The sequence below is a fragment of the Ursus maritimus genome, unplaced genomic scaffold (genome assembly GCF_017311325.1).
Source record: "Ursus maritimus isolate PB19 unplaced genomic scaffold, ASM1731132v1 scaffold_12, whole genome shotgun sequence".
In the NCBI taxonomy this organism is placed as follows: Eukaryota; Metazoa; Chordata; class Mammalia; order Carnivora; family Ursidae; genus Ursus; species Ursus maritimus.
The window spans coordinates 10,098,592-10,120,710 of NW_024423564.1; the positions used below are offsets into that span (position 1 = coordinate 10,098,592).

General features: G+C 53.6%; 1 protein-coding gene across 4 annotated transcripts in view; it reads left to right on the plus strand.

Annotated features, from left to right (window-relative positions):
- The first annotated feature begins 4,828 nt into the window (after positions 1-4,828).
- The window catches only part of SYT6 (synaptotagmin 6), a 56,171-nt gene continuing 38,880 nt past the window's right edge, over positions 4,829-22,119 (plus strand). For 3 of the 4 annotated variants that reach the window (XM_040626673.1, XM_008697750.2, XM_040626674.1), the window contains exons 1-3: positions 4,829-4,991; positions 15,524-15,872; positions 17,363-17,921. In XM_040626673.1, coding sequence (XP_040482607.1) covers positions 4,829-4,991; positions 15,524-15,872; positions 17,363-17,921 — 1,071 coding nt within the window. Of the gene's footprint in view, positions 4,992-15,523; positions 15,873-17,362; positions 17,922-22,119 lie in introns of those variants that run through there. The other variant, XM_040626675.1, reaches the window with a different exon arrangement.

Genomic DNA, 22,119 nt, shown 5'->3' on the forward strand with positions numbered 1-22,119 from the left:
GCTGCTAAGTGATAGAGTCAGGATTTGAACACAGGTCTGTCTGACTCCAAAACGTGTGCTCTTTCTTCGGCATGAGGTCAGTGCGAAGAGGAGCCCACTTGGCTTCCTTCCTAGCTCTTCTCTTCCAATCATTCTCATTTCTCAAGTAGTACAGAGAGAGCCCTCACGCACCATAGGTACTTACGTACAGCTCTAAAACTTTCGGGGATGATGTTGCCTTCTGACCTTGAACTTGTCTCTGTTTCCCCAGTCCCCAGCCTGCTGGATGCCACAAACCTGGTCCAGTCTTCCCAAGTCTGATCTGGAACACTATACCTGAGTGGAGAGCACAGAACAGAGATGAGACCTCTGAAATGAGGAAGGAATAAGAGAGAGGCAAATGTACCCCTGGCTCAGGAGGTTTGAATTGTCAAAGACCTTTCTTAGAATAAAAGCAAGACTGGACTCTCAAACCTCCCTGTGCATCGATGCAGGGCTTTGCAATGTCTTCTGCATCTTTTCAAGCAAGGAGGAATTCCTGAAAACTCTTACGATGGCTTGGAATGGCATGGTTTGCAGAAGTCACCCAGCTTTGGCTAGAGTTGCTATGTTGGTGTGGGGGCTTGAGGGCTGGGGTGACATCTGCTGGAAATACTGTTAAAGCTGTTCTGCAGAAACCCCATAGGGATCCCATAGCAGTGTTTGTTTTAAATAATGGTGTAAAATAATCCCATTCCCCTATATAGGACATCAAGTTAATCTCCACCAGCAATGGAACAGTTTCAACTGATATCTGTTTCCTAGAGTAAATTTAAAACCCTAGCACAAAGTGTCTACATGCTTCACTAAGTAGGAGATTGGGGGCCCTCAAAGTTGGGTCAGAGCCCTCTTGGTTCCAATCCACTCGACAAAGTGGTGAGTACGCTTCTATCTTTTTCTCTCTGTCTCTCCCTGTACGTCAGACAATCCGGCTACAAACGTCAGACTCCCTTTACATCTCTGCTGGGGGCTTGGAGGGGAGGAGGGAATGGGGAAAGGGCTCCCTATTTAGAAATTGCATTGAGATGGAAAGACAATATGACACATCGGCTCATGTCAAAGGAGCTCATTCTTCTCGCCCACAGCATTAGCAATTTCCTACCGAGGTTTTAAATTTTTTTTAGAAATTATTATTTTGTTTAAATTTATTTTATTTGTAGTATAACTCAACAGGCCGTTACTGCTCAGAGCAGAGTGAGGGACCTGTCCAAGGGCAGATGGGCCACTGCTTAAGAGACTTGGGGTGGGGACAGGGGATGTGCACTTTGGCTATTTCCGAGAAGAGGAGGGCATAGGAGAGGGATGCTCTGGTTTCTGTTTCAAATCTCCTCTCATTCTGCTTCCCACCCCACCTCCAGGTCCCCTCCCTTCTTCTGAGCAGTCAGGCCTGGGGACTAGGGGCCCAGACTCAAGAGGCTCCAGCCACAGTTGTACACGAGATGAGAGCGACGAGGGAAGGGAAGCCCAAAGTGAGTGTGGACACCTTTTTCTCTAGAGCCAGAAGAGCTGCTCTTCTGCCCCTCTTTCCTTTCCCCACTCAGCCTCCTCCTTTCCCTTCATGTAAAACCCTAGAATGTTGTCGCTGGAAGGAGCCTTGAAGAGCTCCTCATCTGGCTTCATCATCTTACAAATAAGGACACTGACACCCTGACAAGGGATGTGATTGCCCCATGGCTGGTTTGAGGCACCAGTCCTGGAACCCAGCCTCCTGGGGCTCAGCCTGTGCCCTTGTTCGCCACTATGCAGTGCTGTCTCCGCTCCTCCTTCTCTCCACTCCACCCCTAAGTTGAAACTCAGGTGGTCTTTCTCTGGAAGATAGTGTTGAGGGGCAGCAATTCTACTTCTTCCTACCCCCTTCCTTCTTCAGGTCTGGGTGAGACCCTGGGAGTCTGAATTTGGTCTCTTCATATGGGAGTGGGCTTGTCAGGGAAAGGGGCTTTAGAGAGGAAGAGCGCCCATCTTTACATGTTTTTGTTTGTTTGGTTGGTTGGTTTGTGGCTTATTATGTGACCACCAGTGCCAGCAGGTGTCAGCATTAACCTCGGGGGCAGGGAGAGAGGGCAAAGAAAGCAACTAAGGTGGGCTTTTTCTCAATGTAAAAAAAAGTTTCTCTTTCATCTCTCTGAATAAGTGTCCCTTTATGTGTATATGAGTCCCTCTGTCCCTCTTTCCCTGTTCTCTTCTGTATCTCCTATATTTGTCTCTATATGTCTCATTCTCTGCCTCTCTTTCTCGTGTCTCTATCTGTGTCTCTCTTTCTGTCTCTTTCATACACACTCATTCACACACTCGAAATTCAATACTTATTTTTTATAATGATTTTTATATTATATTATGTTAGTCACCATACAGTACACCCCTAGTTTTTGAAGTAAAGTTCCATGATTCATTACTTGCGTATAACACTCAGTGCACCATGCAATACGTGCCCTCCTTAATACCCATCACCAGCCTATCCCATTCCCCCAACCCCCTCCCCTCTGAAGCCCTCAGTTTGTTTCCTTCAATACTTATTGACCGACCCGGGAGACCCAGCCCCTTCCCGCAGCCCTGTCAGAGCAGAAACTCCTCCCTGTTCTGTTGAGAAATGCCAGGTCCAGAGCTGCTGGGGCGCCAGAGACGCCGCAGAATCGTTTGCCTAGTGTGGAGGCTGAATCCGGGAACAATGAGAAATTATCTGTTAATTCTCGGCTCCTGCCACCTGCTCTGCTCCAAACAGGCTCCTTTGCCTTCAGTTTAGATGCAAATTCCCCCACTCGTTGTAAAGCAAAATATTGATTACCCTGCATCACAGGCCTGGGCCCTTGGAAGTTCCTGTGCTTTTTCATTCTCTGCAAAGGCAAAACAAGGCGCTTTGTTCTGCAAATTTCCCCAGGAACTCGGAAGGGGGAGGGAAAAATCGCCGCGGAGTGACAGAGTTGCCATAAACATGGGCAGAGAGCAGTTCTTCTCCATTTGTATTTTACATAAACACAAACCTGCTTCCTCGGAAACTGCTAATGAGCATGTAACGAGGGGCCTCCCCGGTGCTGATCTCTGCATTGGTGGGGGAGCAGGAGGTGACAGGGCTTCTGGACTCCTCAGGTGGGTTCTAGAAGCACTGGGAGGCGAATGGGGATTCCACAGCCTCACCCATTCTTGGAACAGCAACTGAGCACCTCCTTCAGGAAGGAGGCCTGGATTGCATAGTGTCGCCGGAATCATGCTTGCTCAGTGCCTCTGGCCTGAGTTCCTAGCTCTCTCCTATGGCAGGTTCCGGAGGTCAGGGTGGAAGCTGTGAACCCGCCACAATTGCCCATCCCCCCCACCTTCCCTAACCCTGTGCCCACGCTACGGCTGCACCAGTTGGGCCTTCAGCACCGTGGACAGAGCCAGGGAGCGCTTCCCAAGAGCAAAAACCTTCCGGTTAAGCCTGGGTCCTCTGAGGCCTCGGCTTGACCCTCTGTACTCAGGGCACTAGCTGCCCGGGGCTCTCCAGTCCAAGGGCCAGCTAGCGCGGCTGGCGCAGATGGCGCATGTGGAGACCGCCAGGAGCTGGGGCTCCGAATCTCCTCCCTCTGGAACGTGAGTCACCGCCCGAGCCACTTCCAATTAGCGTGATAATTAGGAGGAAAGACCCTCCTCCCCCACCCGCCACCCGGGTACACACCAGCCCCGCGGCTTCCGGAGACTCCAGCTAAAGTTTCCTTCCCAGCTCGGGGGAGGCAAAGGGACCTGAGCCTGGAAATTCGGGTGAACCTCACAATGGAGGGGGCCCACCGGCCGACAAGCCGAGGAGGCGCGATTTCCGTGATAGGGCCCCCTGCAGGGCCGCGGCGGGTGGCGGCCCATAGACCTCCAGGGCTGAGTGAGGTGCCTCGGAGCCCCCCAACCAACCTGTTCCTGGACCTCACGCCACCGTTCCTGGAGGGGAAGTCTGCCTTAGGTCTAGCCTCAACCCTCCCGTTTAGTTTTCAGGCTTTCTGGCCCTGGCTACGCTTAATAGCAAGATACATGATCTCCGGTGGCGTTGCACCGCTGTGGGGAGATGGGTCTGGCGGGAACGGAGCGCCCTCTTGAAATGCCCCCCCATTCCTATTTGCCAGAAACTTTCCCCTCCCGTTGCCATGGAGAGAGACGGCCGCTGCCTCCCGTTGCCATAGCAACGTAAGGGTACCGTGGACCGCAGGATTGCGGGGCCCAGAAAGTCTTTCTGCAGGTCGAATAGCCCCCCAGTCTTACTGTCTTCTGCCTCCGAAGCTGGGACTTGGGGCTAGTCTGACTAACTTCTCCCGTTAGGAACCTTGGCCAAGGTTCTCCCACTCCCAGTCGGGTCATCCTTCTTTCTGTAATGGGTTTATCTATTTCGTTGCCACTTGTGTGGAATGTGGCAATTACACTGTTTTCACGAACACTATCTTTATATTCCCAGGCAGCCTGTGAAGCACTCGTAATCATTATACCGCTTTTACAGAGTGGGGAATTGAGGCTCAGAGAGGCCCAAGGTCAACACCAGGCAGTGGATGTGGAGTCAGATCCCAGGCCCTTTCCTGGGCCTTGCACCCTCTGGGGTGCTGGACAAACGGGCTCGAACCCGCCGGGACTCAGACCTGTCCCTGGGTGTAGAGGGGGCGGCCGTGAGGCGCCAGACTTGCCAGCTGCCGCGGGATGCCACGTGAGGGGCGGAGACCCTGCGGGGAAGCGATTAAAAGCTGAACGGAGCCGCAGGGGGCCGCTGCGGGGAGGGTCTTCCTGGGGCCGCTTCGCCCCGCCCCAGTTCGGCGGCGGCACGGGTTCTGGAGGCTGCTTGAAGCGCCGGGGTGTCCCGGGCATGAGTGGGGTGTGGGGGACCGGGGGGCCTCGGTGCCAGGCGGCGCTCGCGCTCCTGGCCTCGCTGTGCCGGGCCCGGCCGCCCCCTCTCGGGCTGGACGTGGAGACTTGTCGGAGCTTCGAGCTACAGCCCCCAGAGAGGAGTCCGAGCGCGGCCGGCTCAGGTAACGGGAAATCCGAGGACCCCTCTCTTCCTGGATTCTCGCCCTGAGAATCCTCCCTCCCAGAGCTCCGGCCCCGGGAACCCCGGAACCTAGACAGAGAACTCCAGCTCAGGATCCTGGATTCGGAACCAGCCCCAGCCAGTGCCCTGTTCCATTGCCCACAGGGCAAGCGGAGAGACGTGAAAGGGACCTGGGAGGCAGAGAATCCCAGAGCCCCCTCCCCGTGCGACTCTTCGGGGATCTCGCGCAAAGCCGCGCTCCCGGGGTGCGGCGCCCCACGGGGGCCTCAGTTTCCCTAGCGTCTCTCCGCTCACCCTGCGGGCGATCTGCCAGGGAAGGGGTCTGTGGAGCGAGCAGGAGACCAGGGACATCCCGGCGGAGGAAGTAACTCGTTTCTTGGGAGTGTCGAGGTCCCAGGGTCCGTCTGTCGGTCTGCGCGTCCGTTTGTCTGCTCTCACGGGCAACGCGGTCCGAGCCCCCTGGTCTCAGGGAGAAACTTGGGTCTGCGGGCGGCACTAGGTCTTTGTGTCCGAACGTGTCTCCGGCTGCGAGTGGCTGTCTGCACCTCCGCCGGGGGGCGGGGGGCGGGGTGGGGGAGGGTGTCTCGGCATCCTCCCCCCAACGCCCGCCCCTATAACTCGCTCCCTCGGTCCCTCTCTGACTCACTCGGACTCGGGGCCGGTGCGCGACTGAGCCGGTGCCTTTCGCCGACTTTGCCAAGCGGGCGCCTCCTGACCGAACGGCGCGGACTGTGCGCCGGACGCAGCCCCGGCGGTCGCCGACCCCAGGCGGGAGCCCGAGCCGAGGCGAGCTTGCCGGAGCCGGTGAGTCCGGAGCCCGAGCCCGGCAGGGCCCGGGCCCGGCGCGCGGCTGCGGCGTCTCTCGGGAGTCGCGACAGCGGGAATGGCGTGTCGCGCCCTGGCGGCGGGAGCCGCGGGAGGGTAGGCGGCCCGCCGGCTCGGGTATTTACTTGCCGCACCAGCGCCGTGCGGCCGCGCTCGCCCGCTGCAGCCGGGCTTCTTTGTCAGGATGCCGACGTCTGGAGGGTCCTGGGCGAGAGGGAGCACCGGGTCTCCTTCCCTCCGGGGGGGAGGGGCGCGGGGGCAGTGCGAAGCCTCGAGAGGATGCGGAGTGGGGGTGGGGAGATCCTGCAGGGACCAAGGCGCCGGGGTTCCTTTGGCTCCGCAGACATCGCCCCTCCTCGTCTCCCAGCCCTGACCCCGGTGGCTCTGGGCCTCGGAGTAGGCGAGGGTCGCCCCTGTGGTTCCGCACCAACGGCGCGGGAAAGGGAGGAAGGGGCCGCGAGAGGCGGGAATTTCGTCTCCACGCGCGTCTCCAGGGACCAGAAGACGGGGACTGGAGCGGCGGTTACGGAGCAGGTACAGGTGGGGTAAGCTCCCCGGAGACCGCAGGTTCCAGGGCCCTGTTTTCGCTTGAGGTTAAAGGTCAGAACTGTTGGTAAGGTCCTAGCTTGGGAACCGGGCCGCTGAGGGGGTAGAGGAATAGAAGGAAGGTAGTGGGCCAAGGGGAGGATTGTGTCCAGCCTTGCGGGAGTAGAGCGCACCACAGCCCTGCGTGGGTTGTAGGGGGCGCTGCTCTCTCGCGTGCACTCTCTCTGGCCCTGGCAATGTTCGATCAATGGGTTGATTACTGCAGCAGAAGGGACTGAGGTTAGACCTAAAGAAAAACTTTCAGAGGGTGGTACCATGAGGGATGTTGGAGAGGTTGATTCTCCCTCTTGAAGAATCTCGGAATAGAGTAGGCCCAGCAAGTGTTATTAGATTTTGGTTCTCAGGTGCCATCATCCGTTGCACCATCCCTGTCCTCATATCGCCCAGACACACAATTTCCCCCAAGTTAGACAGTCTCTTCCTGCCTGCTTACCCAGCTCTCTTCCACGCTCACCTCCAACAATTCATTCCCAGGGAGGGCCTTAATGCTGAGCCTGACTTCTCAAACCCTAAAGGGGATAATTTGAGGTAAGAACACACCTGTCGAGTTCCACCTGGGATGGAGGCTGCCCTCCTCCCCCGTCTGTCCAGAGCAGAAATGCTGCGTGCTGGGGAGGGTGTATGTGTGTGTGGAACATTCTGATACAGGGAGGCACTGGTGTTCTGACTCCAGAGGGACACCCTGTAGTCTGGAATGACGGGTACCTGGTGGCTAGGCTGAGGGTGGGAGGGTTGAGGAGTGAGAGCAAGCAGGCTCAGATGAATCAGCTTGCCTTCCCTGCAGGCTGCTTGAGCTTGACTTGTCAGCGCTGGGGGACTTGAACTTTGGCTGCTGAGTCACAAGCCTCAGGAAGCCCCCCGGGGACCAAGCAAGGGGGCTGAAAGGGAGGAGGAGGCAGAAGGAGACCCTTGATCTCAGCAAAAGAAAGAAAGTGGTTGAGAGTGGCTTTGTGATCTTGGGGCTTAAGTGAGCACAAGTCTGGGGAGATCCTGTGCAGTTCAGGACCAGGCCCCCAGGTAGCCTACATCCTAGCCTACTCCCTGCATCCCAGAGCCACTGCCAGATTCTCCAGTCAGAGAAATGCTGGATCTTTTCATTCGTATTTTCGTGAAAAATGCAAGTGACTAGAGCCTACCCAGTTCTCTTTACCTCTGTATGTTTCCCCTGCCTTCCTCCTACTCAAAGTCTCTAGCTCACGGGAGTTCTAGTAACACCCTGAGATTCAACAATTGGGATTCCGACTCTGCTATCATTTCCTGGGACCCTCCTACATGCCATGGTCTGTGCTAGGAATTGCACAGGAAACCTTAATCAGACCTCCTTAGCTTTCCTGACTTGAAACACCTCTACACAAACTGTCCCAGACAGAAGCAAGTTCCAGTTTTCTTTAAACATTCTGAAGGCGAAGGGTCTACTTTCCTCTTTAATATACACCCCCCCCCACCCCTGCAAGTGGACACTACAGGCAGTTCCCTTCCTTCTTCCTGCCATCGGCCTTGTGGAGACGAATGAATTTGTCGCATAGGCCAAAGTGTGGAGTGTTGGGTGTGGGTAGGAGAGTTCTGGATTTGAGGCAGCAAGCGCAGGTTTAGAGGTGTTCCAAAAAATTCAGGAACTGATGGGGGACCCTGAGCTGCCCTGCCCCTGCCAAGCTGGAGGCCAGGAATGGTTATTCTTTGTGGCCGTGTGAAGTACGTACTGTTGGTTCACTTCTCTACTGACTCTGGATATGTTTGATTCAGTCACCTGGTGTTGAAGCTGGCCTTTGGCGGCACAGGTAAGATTTTTCCTGCTTGTGACGGCAAGTTAAATGCATAGCATTTTATCAAAAAATGAAGGTCCCGTTTCTATAACTAAATAATCAGTTACTCCCTAACTCTTGCTGGAAGGAAGAAGTTCTGCAGATTTTGCCTTCTTTGAGGAAAGGTGCAGTGTACAATCCTTTAGATGCTGTTCGGACTTTATGGTGTGTCTTCAACTTTAATCTTCTAGAACTGGGGTAAAGTATCTAGGAGCTGTAGAGCACTTGGATTTACATTTCTAGAAGTTTTCTTCTACCTCTGTCTGTGGGAACTCTAAGAGTGGAATAGTAGACCCATCCCCTCCACGCTCTGTACGGAAGATGTGTTCTAACTGTTTTGTTCTTCTGTCCTTAGACTTGAGGGTATAACGTGTGGCTGCAGAAAATTAGGACTAAGATTGAGGCATCTGGATCCAGCCAGGTTTCTTCAGGGTCTGTGTAAGGCTGTCTGGAGTGGGGAAAAAAGCAGGGTAAGAGAAAGTCCTGTCCAAGCTAGGTGGCACCCTTGCTGGTCCCGCTTAAGAAAAGAGGTCTCTGAACACAGAAGACTGAGCCACACTTCGGAATTTTCATCGAAGGGGGCTTTGAAAGGGGAGGTGAGCAGGATATCCCGCTGTAGGTATATAACAGGATGCCCTAGGTATACAACGCTGTCTCATCCCCCCCTTCTCTCTCTTGCTGATCTGTTTTTCTTGCTCCATGTGGGCCCGGGCAGACCTCTCCTCTCAGTCCTTGCAGGTGTGAACAGGAAGGGGGGCGTAGAGGGAAATAAACTTTCTGGCTGTCTGCCTCTCCCCCCCAACACCCCAGCCTTGATGTCCACATCTCAGAGGGGCCCCAAGCCCTGACTAATCAGACAGAAAGGTACAGTTACCATCTGCCAAAATAATAATACTAATAATACTAATAATAATACTAAATTAATGCCAATGCTCTGTTAGCTGCAGCACTCCACATTAGTCTCCGATTTATCTCTGAGTCCCCTAATGATGGTGGAAGCTGGTGCCCAGTCATAAAGCTGGTGCGGCCATAATTAGCCCAGCATTGTCTCTCCTCATTGCAGCTTTTCAGGGGCATTAATTCCTTCTCTGTTTGGACTCTGCTAATTATCCCCATCGGTAGTTCAGCCTGGATCTCTGAAAGAAGGAAGGGAAGCAAAGGCTCTTGGCTCCCCCTCCCCCTAACCCTGAATTTTAATTACACCAGCTTCTCCTAATAAATTTACAAGCCGTGGCAGAGTTTATTATTAATGGACCACGTCTGTAAGGCTTAGAACAGAATAGCCCCTGTTCCCCCAACACACACGTGCACGCGTGGGCGCACACATACACACACGCACAGATGCGCGCACTCTCAGGTGTTTCTCAGGGACATGTATCTCTGGACAAGGCGTTTCCAGGGGCCACTGGTTATTGGCCTGGAGCCTGGTGGGTAACCCGCAGTGTCTATACTTTCTGGGGAAGAAGAAAGAGATGGGGGGCGAGGTTGGTCATAGTCCTAGTCTCCAGGTTTCTACCCAGGTACAAGGTTGGTCATAGTCCTAGTCTCCAGGTTTCTACCCAGGTACAGAGGATTGGGCCACATAGTGGAGGATGTGTCCCACACTCTCCTGATTATAACAAAGAAATGCCTACCTGGCTTCCCATGCAGCTTTCCCTTCAGGGGCCTGGCTCAGAAGCTCCGACTTTGGCATCAGAAGTCCCACGTTTAAATCCCAGCTCCTTTGCATAATGCGATGTATCCTTGGAGAAGTTACTTTAGTTAACATCTCTAAGCTGAGTTAATTTATCTTTGAGAGGTGCATACTAATTTCTTAGGGAGGTGGTAAAGATTAAAGGAGATAATGTAAGGGGCACGGTGCTGACCATGTAGAAAGAAATAAATAATATTACCAGTATTAATATGAATGGTTCTGCCCAGAGTCTTTTCCCTTCCCAGACTTGGTGCTGTTCCTTCCAGGGTCTTGGGCCTCTGCATTTCTTGCTGTCTGATCTCTGGGTTGTGCTTGTCTGTGTCTCGGTTCTGTGTCTGAATGAGGGCTTCTCAGCCCGGGAGGCCCCTGCTCCATAGAGGCCGGCCCAGAAACCATTTCCAAGGGTCTACCAGCAGTCCCAGGCCCTGAAGCCAGCTTTCTCCAGCTTTGGGGGAAAACAGAGAAAATGGTCCTTTCTTTTCCCTTCCTCTCCCCAGTTTATCTTTTCAGGTACCATCTGTTAGCAAAAATGCCTATTACTGCTACCAAATGGATTTTCCTGACTTAGAAACCTATTAGAAAAATGGAAACAATAGCAGGTGATCAGAGCTGCTGATGAACCCTAACCCTCTGGGCGGGGAGGAGGGGAGGGGGCGCCAGGGCTCTGTCTTTGTAGAAAGGAGTGGCAGTCTGGAGAGATAAGAAAGGCCCGGGTTGCTAATTAATAACCCAGCATTTTCCGGGGGAAGAGGGAGGCCATGAGCCAATCCCCCTGCCAGACAGTCTCACTGAACCTGACGAGCAATTCTCGCCCTCGTGGGCTTTGGGGAGATCTTCACTTTCCTGGAGAGAAGAGGGGCCTGAGGTCTCTTGGATGCCTTGCCCTGTGGTCTGGTGTCCCCCTTCCCTGTCTCAAGAGGGCCCAGCTTTGGGTCCATTCTGTATTATTTGCCACCAAAAAAAGTAACACATGAAGAAAAATAGCAACTTACATGTGGGGAACACTGACCACATACCAGGAGCTGTGCCCAAAGTCTTAGTGCATTTAATATTCATAATGACTTTGTAATGTAGGAGGCCTTAGAATCCCTATCAAATCAAAGAGGAAACCAGAGTTTGGAGAACGTTAAGTAACTTGCTCAAGGTCACACAGTTAGAAATGGGGATGGATGTGCTCTGTGGCCATTCTGGCGCTGGTGCTTGCCCGAGCTACCCTCCCAGTGTCTGAGCACTCAGTGAAGTCTGCCTTCCCTGCCGGGTTAGAAGCCACATGCCCCTGCGCGATGCCAGGTCACCGGGTGTGTTTCCAAAGCCTAGCTGCCCAGCTCTTTGCTCTCCCAGAGGCTGCTGGGTGATTGGCCAATAGGATTTCCCAAACCAGGTGCCCATGGAATACTGGATTCTTCTGACCCCTGAATAAAGATGTTTCACACCTAATGTTGAGTAATGGACTGGACTTCCTTCTTCCAAATTTCCAAGAGAACTTTGCCAAACCATAGCGTGTTCTCTCCATTGTTGATTTTTCTTCCATGATTTTCTTTTTACTTCTTTGGAGCTCACTTCTGTTCACCAGATGGCTGGTGATGGTAGCAACGAAACTGGACAAGTAGCAAGCAAATGAGTATTGACAGAAGAACTCGGAGATGTGAGATCTTTAATATAGTACGTATTATGTCTTGACATGTAGCTTTGTATGAAGTACTTATATCCTTTCTGCTAGTAAGGTCATTCCTCGTTTGTAATGACAAAGTTAAAGCTCTCTCTGTTAGTGTCCGTGGCTTGCAGGTGTTCTGCCAATGAGACTTTCCCGAACAAGGAGATATTCAAAACTAGACTGGGCAGAACTAGGTGATCCTAATAGAAACAGCTAATATTTATTATATTTATTACTACATCCCAGGCACTGTCCTCAGCACTTTTGATCTCACTGAAACCTCAGAATGACCCTAGGAGGCAGATACTATTATTATACCCATATCACGGATGCGGAAAATGAGGCTTGAGAGATTAAGTAGCTTGCCAAAGTCACACAGTTTAAAGCCAGTGGAGATGGACATTGAAGGAGCCCAGTCTGACCCCAGGGCAGTGATTCTTTCTCTCCAAGCTGAAGAGGAAATAAAGAAGGAAGAGGAAAGGGAGGAAGAGTACCAAGATTTAGGAAGGGATTTCTCCCTTACTGCCGTGAAACTAGTGCATGATAGCGGTATGAAATACGGAGAGCACTGGATCAGGACTCAGAGGCGGCTGAGCTGCCTGTCAAAATTCTATCTGCCTCACAGTGTTGAGGTTCAAACAAGATGGGTGGGAAAAAGGCCTTGAAGGCGACTCGTGCACCTGTGGTTTGCTAGAGGGCAGCACGTCCTGGTGGGTTGGACCCAGCAGGACTGGGGTAGCAAGGCACACATCGTTGCCGATCTGGCCCCTGCCAGAGCCTTTAGACCGTACAGGAGACAGGAGTCTACCTTCCCAGCCTCAGTAGACCTTCAACCATGCTCTGCGGGCTGGCTGAGTTCAAGGCCACATATAGTGATTTTATAAGGGCTAAATCCTCTACAGTCACCTTTGCCTTGTCCTAATTCTGCGTATCTTTAGCAGCCTTGCTCACTGCCTTGCATCCCTGGTGGGGGTGAATCCACTCAGCAACAGGACCCAAGTCTCCGTATAATGCCTCTGGGCGTGATGTCCTGGAAAGAGATTCTCCAGGCAGAGGAAGGGCCTCTTGGTCTTACATAACCAGTATTGAGCGCTGGGTGCTGATTCCCAATAATCCATACCTCTGCCTGCCCTAATCGCAGCTCTGAGGGAACAACAGTGGGAGGTGGGGGGGGGCGGGGGCACGTGCCCAGGCATTCAAAATAGCAGCCACACCGAGGAAAACTGATTCCCTCAGCCCGCCCCCTTCCCCCACCTCTCTTTTCATTTATGAATTCAGTTTTTTGTCAGGCTGAACATTTAAATGCACTCTATGCTCTCTGGATTCCCCCCATTTCTCCCCCTTTCTCATTAAAATTCTAATTATTACCAGAGCAAGTAAGATGCATGATCAAAGGAAAGCAAAGCCCTAGAAATACCTTTTTGTTTTAAGGTGACTCATATGGTAGAGAATGCATCCCGAGCAGCTGTAACCGAGAGCAGATGTGAAAGGTCTAGAGATGGCTGGATACTTAGAATAAGGACCCGTCTATCTGTGGAGGCTTTCCTCGTGAACCCCAGGGGCATAAGGGCCTACTGAAGCAGTCTCCAAACCATTTAGATAATGAACTCATAACAGCACAAATTATTTGATTTAATGCCTCCAATATATATTTGTTCCCATGTTACATACACATGTGGGTCGTCTCTCCATCCCGTGGCTTACCAGCCGCGTGACCCCGGGCAATCTCATCCTCTGTGCCTTACCTTCCTCATCTGCAAAACGAAAGTAATAATCACACCTATTTCACTGGAGAGTATTAAACGAGCGAATGCATAAAAAGTATTTTGTACCTTGGACCTCGTAATGTTCAAAACTTAACTAAATCCAAAAATAAAATGCTATCATTTCTATTACTATCAACGTGTATATTGCAACTCTCATTTATTGTTTTTAAGATGACAAATAAATATGAAAGCAATCTGATAAATTTACTCTTGTGCTCCCAGGATACATGCACACCACACTAGAGACCTTTAGTTTAGAAGTGAACTTAGAATCGGCTTTCCAGATGGCAGTCTCTGGGTGAAGGACTAATCCCACCCAGCTCCTCTGGCCAGGTAGGGGCTCCAGTGTCTCTGTGCAGGGGCCTGGGCTTGCAGAGGGTGGCTGTGACAGTTGATCCAGGCCAGTGCCCTACAGCCAGGGAGGTAGAAGGCAGTGCGAGCTCCCCAGAGACGGTAGCTGACGTTCTCACCTCCTTCCCAGGTTCCTCTAGATGGGGGACAGCTTTCCCTGGTGCCTGTGTGCTAGGAGAGTACTCTGGATTCCCCCCAGGAGGGACTTGGCATCTCGGTACTGCAAGCCTAGCTTAGCCCCTGGTACCCGCAGGTGCTCAGTAAATGCTGGTTGAGAGATCATTATAGCTCTTTCATGTGTCATTAATTCATTCATTCACTCCTTTGTTCTCATGCGCCAGTTTCTGTAATAGGCTCTGAATCAGACAAATATAAAACCACAGGGAAACAATAGCCTGGTTAGGACAGTGGATGGAGCCCCAGGCTGGGCAGTGCACCTCTAGACCCTGGTGTAGGCTCTGAGTCTGACCCGCGACCCCAGGCAAGTCCCTTCTCCGGAACACTGCTCCCATCTGACTTGTAGGGTCATTTCTCACCTTAAATCCTAAAATCCCTGGGGCGCTGGGCCAGGATAATCCAGAGCCTGCAAACCCACAGGCTTGCAGGGGCCATGCAAGTCATAGAGAGACTGGGTGGACACACCCCTCCAAAGGGAACACAGGAGCACAGGTCCAGTTACCAGGTCATCTGGCCTCTTCCAGAGTTTCCAGAAATTTGGTGTGATGATGATGAGAGTGGTGGAATTTCTCAACTTTTCCATTGTCACCCAAGCCACTCAAGGCTCCTCCATGGCCTTGACTTTAGTGCATACCCCGCCATGTGTGTCGTTGGTTCGGAGCCTTCTGACCTCTCAGAGAGAGAAGAGGCTTTGGGCTCTAAGGGTCATTCCAAAAGGGGGTGGTGGGAGATCTTAATCGTTTCTTCCAGAGGAAGGCATCCCCCCACAGCTCTCTTGGGTTCACGGGCATCCTGCTGGGGGCGGGGGTGGCCTGGGGGGCAAGGCAGTGAGTGCCCACCTCTGAACCAACCATGACATTCAAAAATACCAGCTTTACAGCAAAGCTCTCAACTGGCCATGGGAATGGGAAAAGCCAGCTACAGGAATCACTTGTATGTAGCTTGGAAATAAATTGTGTGGGTCGAATTCCGACTTCATCCAAGTATTTACTGAGCCTACTGTGTGCAGAGTTGAGAGTCCAGACGAAGCCTGAGACTGAACCCCTGCCTCTCATTCACTTCAAGTGACTGCTGAGCTCCCGCTCTGGGCTCCACAGGGGTGGGGTAAGGGAAGAGATGGAGTTGGCCAAGCCTCTGGTCCCCAAGGCCACCCAGCCTGTGGAGGAAGAGCGCTGTGTACAAAAAATGACTCTGCTATAAGTCTGGCCATAGTAACAGCTCTAATAGAAATTCAAACAGCATCCAAATGTGAACGCTTCACGAATTTGCACATTTGCTTAGGCTGCGATTTAAATTACTTTCCCTTCCCGTTGTGCATGCCGACAGGCAGTAGGGGAGGCAGCACAGGTGCTCCCCAGGCTGGCAGTGGGGGAGGGGGCAGGGCCAGGGGTGGGAGGGGGAAGGGTGTGAGGGGGCATCGGCGGAGGCCAGGGCCGGGCTGCAGACATTTCACCAAGTGCACTGCGGAGCGCCACCCCGAAAACCACCTCTCCTCCGGCTGACAGCTTTCTCATGAGCGTTCTTTTCTCTTCTCCCGTCTTTGTCCCTTCTGTGTGCCCCCTCCACCAACACCCTCTCCTGCTTCTGCCCACCTCTGTCTGTCTCTGTCCCTCCCTGCCCGGCTCTCGCCGAGGGCAGGCCCCTCTGTCAGCCTCCTCGCAGTGGTAGTGATTGTGTGTGGCGTGGCCCTGGTGGCAGTTTTTCTCTTTCTCTTTTGGAAGCTGTGCTGGATGCCCTGGAGGAGCAAGGAGGCCTCCAGTCCCGCTTCTGCTAACCCTCCCCCGGAGGCCCCCCAGAGCCCCGGCTCCAGAGGCACCATGGCGGACAAGCTGAAGGATACCAACACTCTGGGCTTCCTGGAGGCGGCTGTGAAGATCAGCCACACGTCCCCAGACATCCCGGCCGAGGTGCAGATGTCGGTCAAGGAGCACGTCATGCGTCACACGCGGCTCCAGCGACAGACCACAGAGCCAGCGTCGTCTACCAGGTGAGGGTGGACCTCTCCCTTCCCTGACCGCCACACCGCCACATTCTGCTACTCAAGACGTTAATGAGGTTCTAGCCCGTGAGGAGCAGAGGCCAGCAGTAACATCACATGCACTCCGATTGGAGAATATAACAGACGATGTGCCCCGCGGTGGGTAACCAGCTGGGAGCTGGGCACCAGGAAAGGCCGCAGGAGAGGGCAACCTTGGAGGTGGGGCGCTGTGCTCCGTGGTGTGCGCTGGGAGGTGTTGGGTATTTGGAGGGAAGGAGAGATTGCAGGCAGAGGGCAGAGACTATGCAAAGGCCCAGAGGCATAAAAGTTCGTGGTGTGTCTAGGGATATGCCAATAAAGCCTTGTCGATAGGGTCTGCCGTGCACGGGATATAGGACAAGAGGTTCCCAACATTTGGAGAACGAGGATTCCTTTATAACCTTGGACAGAGTCCCCCCACCCCCACCCCAGGACAGTGGTTGTATACATGGCATTCTTTAACTGAGAAAACCAAAACCAACTCCCACCACGTGATAACAAACAGCCTACCCTAAATTCGGACACGGAAGTGGTGCATATGCACGACTTGTATTTATTCAAACCTACGGCTCCTGTGGGCTCCTGGGTCCCTGCAATGTGTCCCCAGGCTCCCAGGGGACCAGCCGAAGGGAAGAGACCAGGTCTTCAGCTGGGAGTCCAGGAACGAACGTGCTGGGGGTCACATTTTCAGAGTTCATCATATGACCTCGGGCGAGTCGCTCACCTTTCTTAAGCCTCAGTTTTCCAGACTAAAATAGGGCTGATGACTCATAAGGCTGCTGTGAGGAGCCAAGGAAGGAATCCATCAGAGCTGGATTCTTTGACAATCTGGAGTAGACGATGTATCGCTTACTATACACCTGGCCCTGTTCTAAGTGCTTTTTATGTGTATGAATCCGGTTCCTCCTCACAGCAATCCTATGCAATTGCTACTTTTATTATCCTCATTTTGTAGTTCAGAGAAGTTGAATAACTGGACCAAGGTCACATAGCCAGACAGCGGCAGAGCCAATATGAACCTACGCCGTCTGGGTCCCAAGCCCAATAAATGTTAACTACGGTGTGGGTGGTAGAACGGGCGATGATGACGAAGGGACAGCCATGGCCAGGGTAAGAAAGGATGGTCCTTCTCCTAAGGGCTCTCATGGTTTTATGGGGGAACCAGAGTCAGTCTACCAGGAAAGAAACCCAGCAAGCAGGGGGGAAAAAATGGCAGCAAAGGCTACCATTAACTGAGCTTAGGCTATACCAGGCCCCATTCCAACTCCTTTCTGTAGACTTGTAATGCTGGCAACCACCCACGAACAAAGTGTGTGCAAGCGGAGAGAGGGTCCGCGAGCAGGAGGAAAAGGGCCCCGCAAAGGGTAGGATGAGCCAGGGCGGCCAGGAGGTGTGGCCCGCACGCTCCTCCCCCTGGAGCCCTGACCACGCTGTCCCTGCCCCCTCCCGCCCCCCGCCAGGCACACGTCTTTCAAGCGCCACCTGCCACGGCAGATGCACGTCTCCAGCGTGGACTACGGCAACGAGCTGCCCCCGGCGGCAGAGCAGCCCACCAGCATTGGCCGAATCAAGCCTGAACTCTACAAGCAGAAGTCCGTGGACGGGGACGATGCCAAGTCCGAGGCCACCAAGAGCTGCGGGAAAATCAACTTCAGCCTGCGCTACGACTACGAGAGCGAGACCTTGATCGTGCGCATCCTGAAGGCCTTCGACCTCCCTGCCAAGGACTTCTGTGGCAGCTCTGACCCCTACGTCAAGATCTACCTCCTGCCTGATCGCAAGTGCAAGCTGCAGACCCGGGTGCACCGCAAGACCCTGAACCCCACCTTCGATGAGAACTTCCACTTTCCGGTGCCCTACGAGGAGCTGGCCGACCGCAAGCTACATCTCAGTGTCTTCGACTTCGACCGCTTCTCTCGCCATGACATGATCGGAGAGGTCATCCTGGACAACCTCTTTGAGGCCTCCGACCTCTCCCGGGAGACGTCTATCTGGAAGGACATCCAGTACGCCACAAGTGTGAGTACAGCCTTGCCTCCTGGGCTTCTTGAAGGTTCCTAGGGCTGGGTTGAGTGGGGTGTGTCCCTATCCTCCTCCACCCTAGAGACAAGTGGGCCTTTGCCCTTCAGGATGTGAAGGGGGACGGTGGGAACTGACCAGTGGCTCAGCCCACCCTGCAGAAGTCCTTGCTCGCTGCCCCAGGTTGGGGTGTGGCCTGGCAGGGAAGAGAATTTTTGTCCATTGCTTCTGATGATATGTTCTGGGGCAGTTCCCTCCATCTGCTAGGCCTTAGGTCTACTGCCTATAAAATAATGTTATCTATCTCTTTGATCATGGGTGAGGATTGGGCCAGGTCTCTAGACTGAATCAGACAGCAGCATTTGCCAAGTGCACTGATGTGTGCTAGAAGCCTGGAAAAGGCGATCCAGAACTGGGCATGTTAATCAGGACGAACACGGTTATGTTGCGGCAACAAATAATCCTAGGATTTGGTAGCTTAGAGCAACCAAGATCTAGTTCTTGTTCATGCTACCCATGCTTCCCAGCTTGGCTGGGGGTGACCCAGGGGTCCGAGCTGACAGAGGCTCCGTCTGGATACGTGCTGCCATCAGGAGAAAGGGGATGTGGCAAGTCATGCACTATATCTCAAAGCTTCCACAATGAAGGGATGTATGTTACTTCTACCCGCGTTTCACCAGCCAAAGCGAGACACGTGGCAACTCAGGAGGGCTGGGCAAAGAAATCCCACCGTGTGCCCAGCAGGAGAACGGGAAGCACATAATGACCAACACGAGTGGCTACTGCACAGCCCCTTCTCGCAGGCATTCCCTGCCGGGGCCAGCGTGGAGGGATGCCTGGCTAATCCACACACGGGACAGGGGGCGCTTGGCTGGTCACGATCAACTGCAATTAACCAGGGAAGGTTTCGAGGCACTGAGGCTCGAACTGGCTTTTCAGAGGGAGGTCGGGTTTGGCACAGAGAATTGAGAGGGCATTTTCAGAGCCCTTTGGTCCAGTGTAGATCCCACGGGTGGGTGCACCTCTCTCTAAGCCCATCCAGGCAGCTGAGAGCCCAGCATGGGTGTTCCCATCAGACACCAATGGCCTTGTGTCTGGGGTCTTGAGTGCTAACTGGTTGAGTCTCCCCGGATAGTTCTTGCACTGTTTCTCTGGGGTGGGGTTGACCCCACTCAGTCTGCAGGCCCTCTCTTTGAACAGTCAATTCTCAATGTCTCTGTGTTGAATTTGTGAGGGGGGAGGCCAGGAAAATCAGCCTTGCTCTGATGGGAAAAGTGTCAGAAACCAGATTTGTTCAAAGCTTGGTGGGCTCCGTTTCTGCCCCAGGGCTGGTCTCGGGGACACCCCATTCTCCAGCTGGTGCTGACTTTGACCAGTTCAGTCTGATGTCCCAGTACCTCCCCAACCTTTGCTTCCATGAAATCCCCAAGAACAGCACCAGCAGCAGGGCCAGACAGACAGGGCGGGCAGACGGGGCGGGCTGGCACAGCAGCTGTGCGCCGGCCCAGGCCAAGGGCTCTGCTCTATAAATCACTGTAAAGTTTACATCTGGTGCAGCTCTTCCCTTGTGGTCTCATTGAGCAACAGCCTCATTATGGTGACTGCGCAGGTAGAGAAAAGCTGCTCGGTCCTCCCCACGTCGAGGTTGAGGCCCAGGGGCTCCGAGAGCGGGAGGGTTGAGGCTGGGGGCTGGAGAAGCAGAGCTTTACTCAGACTCTGACGACTGCCCTCCCTCTCCTGTGACCTTCGCTGTGGGCATGATGGAAGACCCAGGCCTGGACTGGCCAGTCTGTGCCTGAGTGCACTCCTCACAGGGAGGCTAGCTAGCTTTCTGGGTGCTGGAACGCTGTGGCTGTCCCTGTCCTCGCCCCATCCCCCTTCCCCCAGCCCGGCTTCAGAAAACGGCAGATCATCCAAAACGTGTTGGACACATCGTCACCTTCCTTACCGTCCTCAGGTAGCACTGTTCTGGTCCTCCTCTCTCTCCTCCTGAGCAGAACACTGGGCCCGGCACTGGGGAGTGAGCGGGACTGGGATAAAAGACAGCCTCTTTGATCCCCAGAAAATCGGAATCCAGTTCCAGAGACAAGAGACGTCTCTGCAGGAGCTAGTAATGCTAAGTAGTGAATCGTGTATACTGTGTGAAGTTGCTACGGAGAGTTAGGGCGGCCCAGGCATTTCCCTGGGTGAGGAGGAACTAGGAGAGTTGGGGAGGAGCAGGGGATATACCCCGACAGAGGAAGGGCTAGCATCCCAGCTGGGAGCACTGGGAGGCCAGGCCCCGGGAGTTTCTGAAGCCAAGGGCAGGTGGCTGTGCTCATAGGCCCTGTCCTGCTTGCAGTCTGTCTGAGCTGATGTTCTGCCAGCGGGGGGCCCTGGGGCCCTCCAGTCCACGGCTCTTCCGGGGGCTGGCTCTCAGGAGTAGGCTCGTCCTTCTGGTGGGCGAGGAATCAGGCAAAGGAAGGGGAAGGGAAGTAAGAGGGTGGGTGCTTTTACCTGTTTTTTTGGTCCTGACTCTGAAATTATAGTTATTTGGGGGCCAGAGAGGCTCAAGTCACAGTCTGTGGGAATGACGAGCAGTGGGTGCATGTGAAATCCTGCCGCCAGCGTGGTGGAGGTGGTACGGATGAGCACGGAGGCTCCCATCTGTCCTCGTGCTGGATTCCATTCCTAGAGCTGCATTTGGGCCCCACTCCGCTGTCCTGCAGGTTGGTCCCCCGAGCGTGCCGACATTCCTGCCTCCTGCCTTTGCTCACAGGGTTCCCTCTGTCACGCAGGTCTGGCCCAAACCAATCCCCCTTTCAAAGTTCCCTGAGCCCTTCTGCTCTTACAGAAATCGCTCCTCTGGATTTACTCCTGGGTCCCTCAGTTTTACCCTGAATCATCTTCGGTCTTGCAAAGTCCTCCCAATGGCTTCTCTTGTATTTTTTCCTCCGGGCTGAGTGTGTCATTTTATGCAAACATAAGAACTCAGCACATTTTTGTAGAATGACCCACAGCTTAGTTAACTCAATTAAAACTGTATATTGGTACACAAAGAAAGGATGATTAAAGAAGCAGTGGGAATCGGGTATGGTTATAACCTGGGAAGGCTTCCTGGAGGAGAAGGTCAAATAATATTTTGAAAACAGGTAGAGTCAGGCTTGGTGGGGAGAGACGCGGCCTGTGCAGTCCCTCGGAGATATGGTTCAGGTGGGGGGGTATGTCTGGAGTGGCAAATCGATTAACCAGTTGGATCGGATAGTCAGGACTGAAGGGGAGGCTCAGTGAGGAGGAGAGGCACTGGGAGAATCAGGGGCTTAGCAGGCTGCTTTGAGGTCGCACGAGTCCATGAATGCCGTCCCCTTGTTGGTCCTGGTGCTTGTATTGGATCATCACCTTCAGCCCTGGCAAGTGGAACCAGGTATGTCCCTTGTTTTGGTTCCAGCCTCATGGCTCAGGTTGGTTTAAAGTAGCAAAACCTGGAGCATTCCTGTTGTTTTTCTCACAACCACTGAATTAGGAGCTTCAAGGCTAGTGAAGGAGATGTGTCCATCCGGGGAGTTCAGCTCTTGATTAATTGCAAATCTTAAGCCACAAGGGACATTTGCCTCACTGCCCCCAGGCTCTGGAGTGAAGCCTAGGGAGCAATGGAGGTAGTACACCCCCCTCCCTCCAGGCTAGAGGGTGAAAAGCAAGCGACCTGGATGTGTTAGAGCCATTGGAGGCCTCTCTTCTGTTCCACGGAGTCAAGGAGCTCAGAGTGGGAAGGAAATCATGGTAGTTCATTAAATCCACCCCGGCCCCCCCAGCCGGGGCTGCCCCTCATGCTCTTGCTGCCCCCACTCCTGCCTGGCTTGACTAGGGGCCCCTGGTGGTCCCCTGTGCATTCCCAGGGGCTTGCCATTTTCCCTCCACCTAAAACTTTGATTGGCTGAAATCCCTCCGCTCTTCCCTCCCCCTCCTTCTGCCCCCAGTCTCATTATTTCTATATAAAGCTGTAGATTTATCATTATAATAGAGCCGCCGTCACCGGCTTTGCTAACGTCTCTGTAATCTTGTAGTTATTGCTACAGAGGCCTCAGACCCCACTGCACACAACTATTCCTGTCGCTCTTCCTGCGCCTTGGTGGCGGGGGGAGGTGAAGGCTGTAATTGGGGCCATAAATATGTGTTGTGCTTGGTGGCGTTAATGGACTCGGCCATCTTCCTGCCTTAG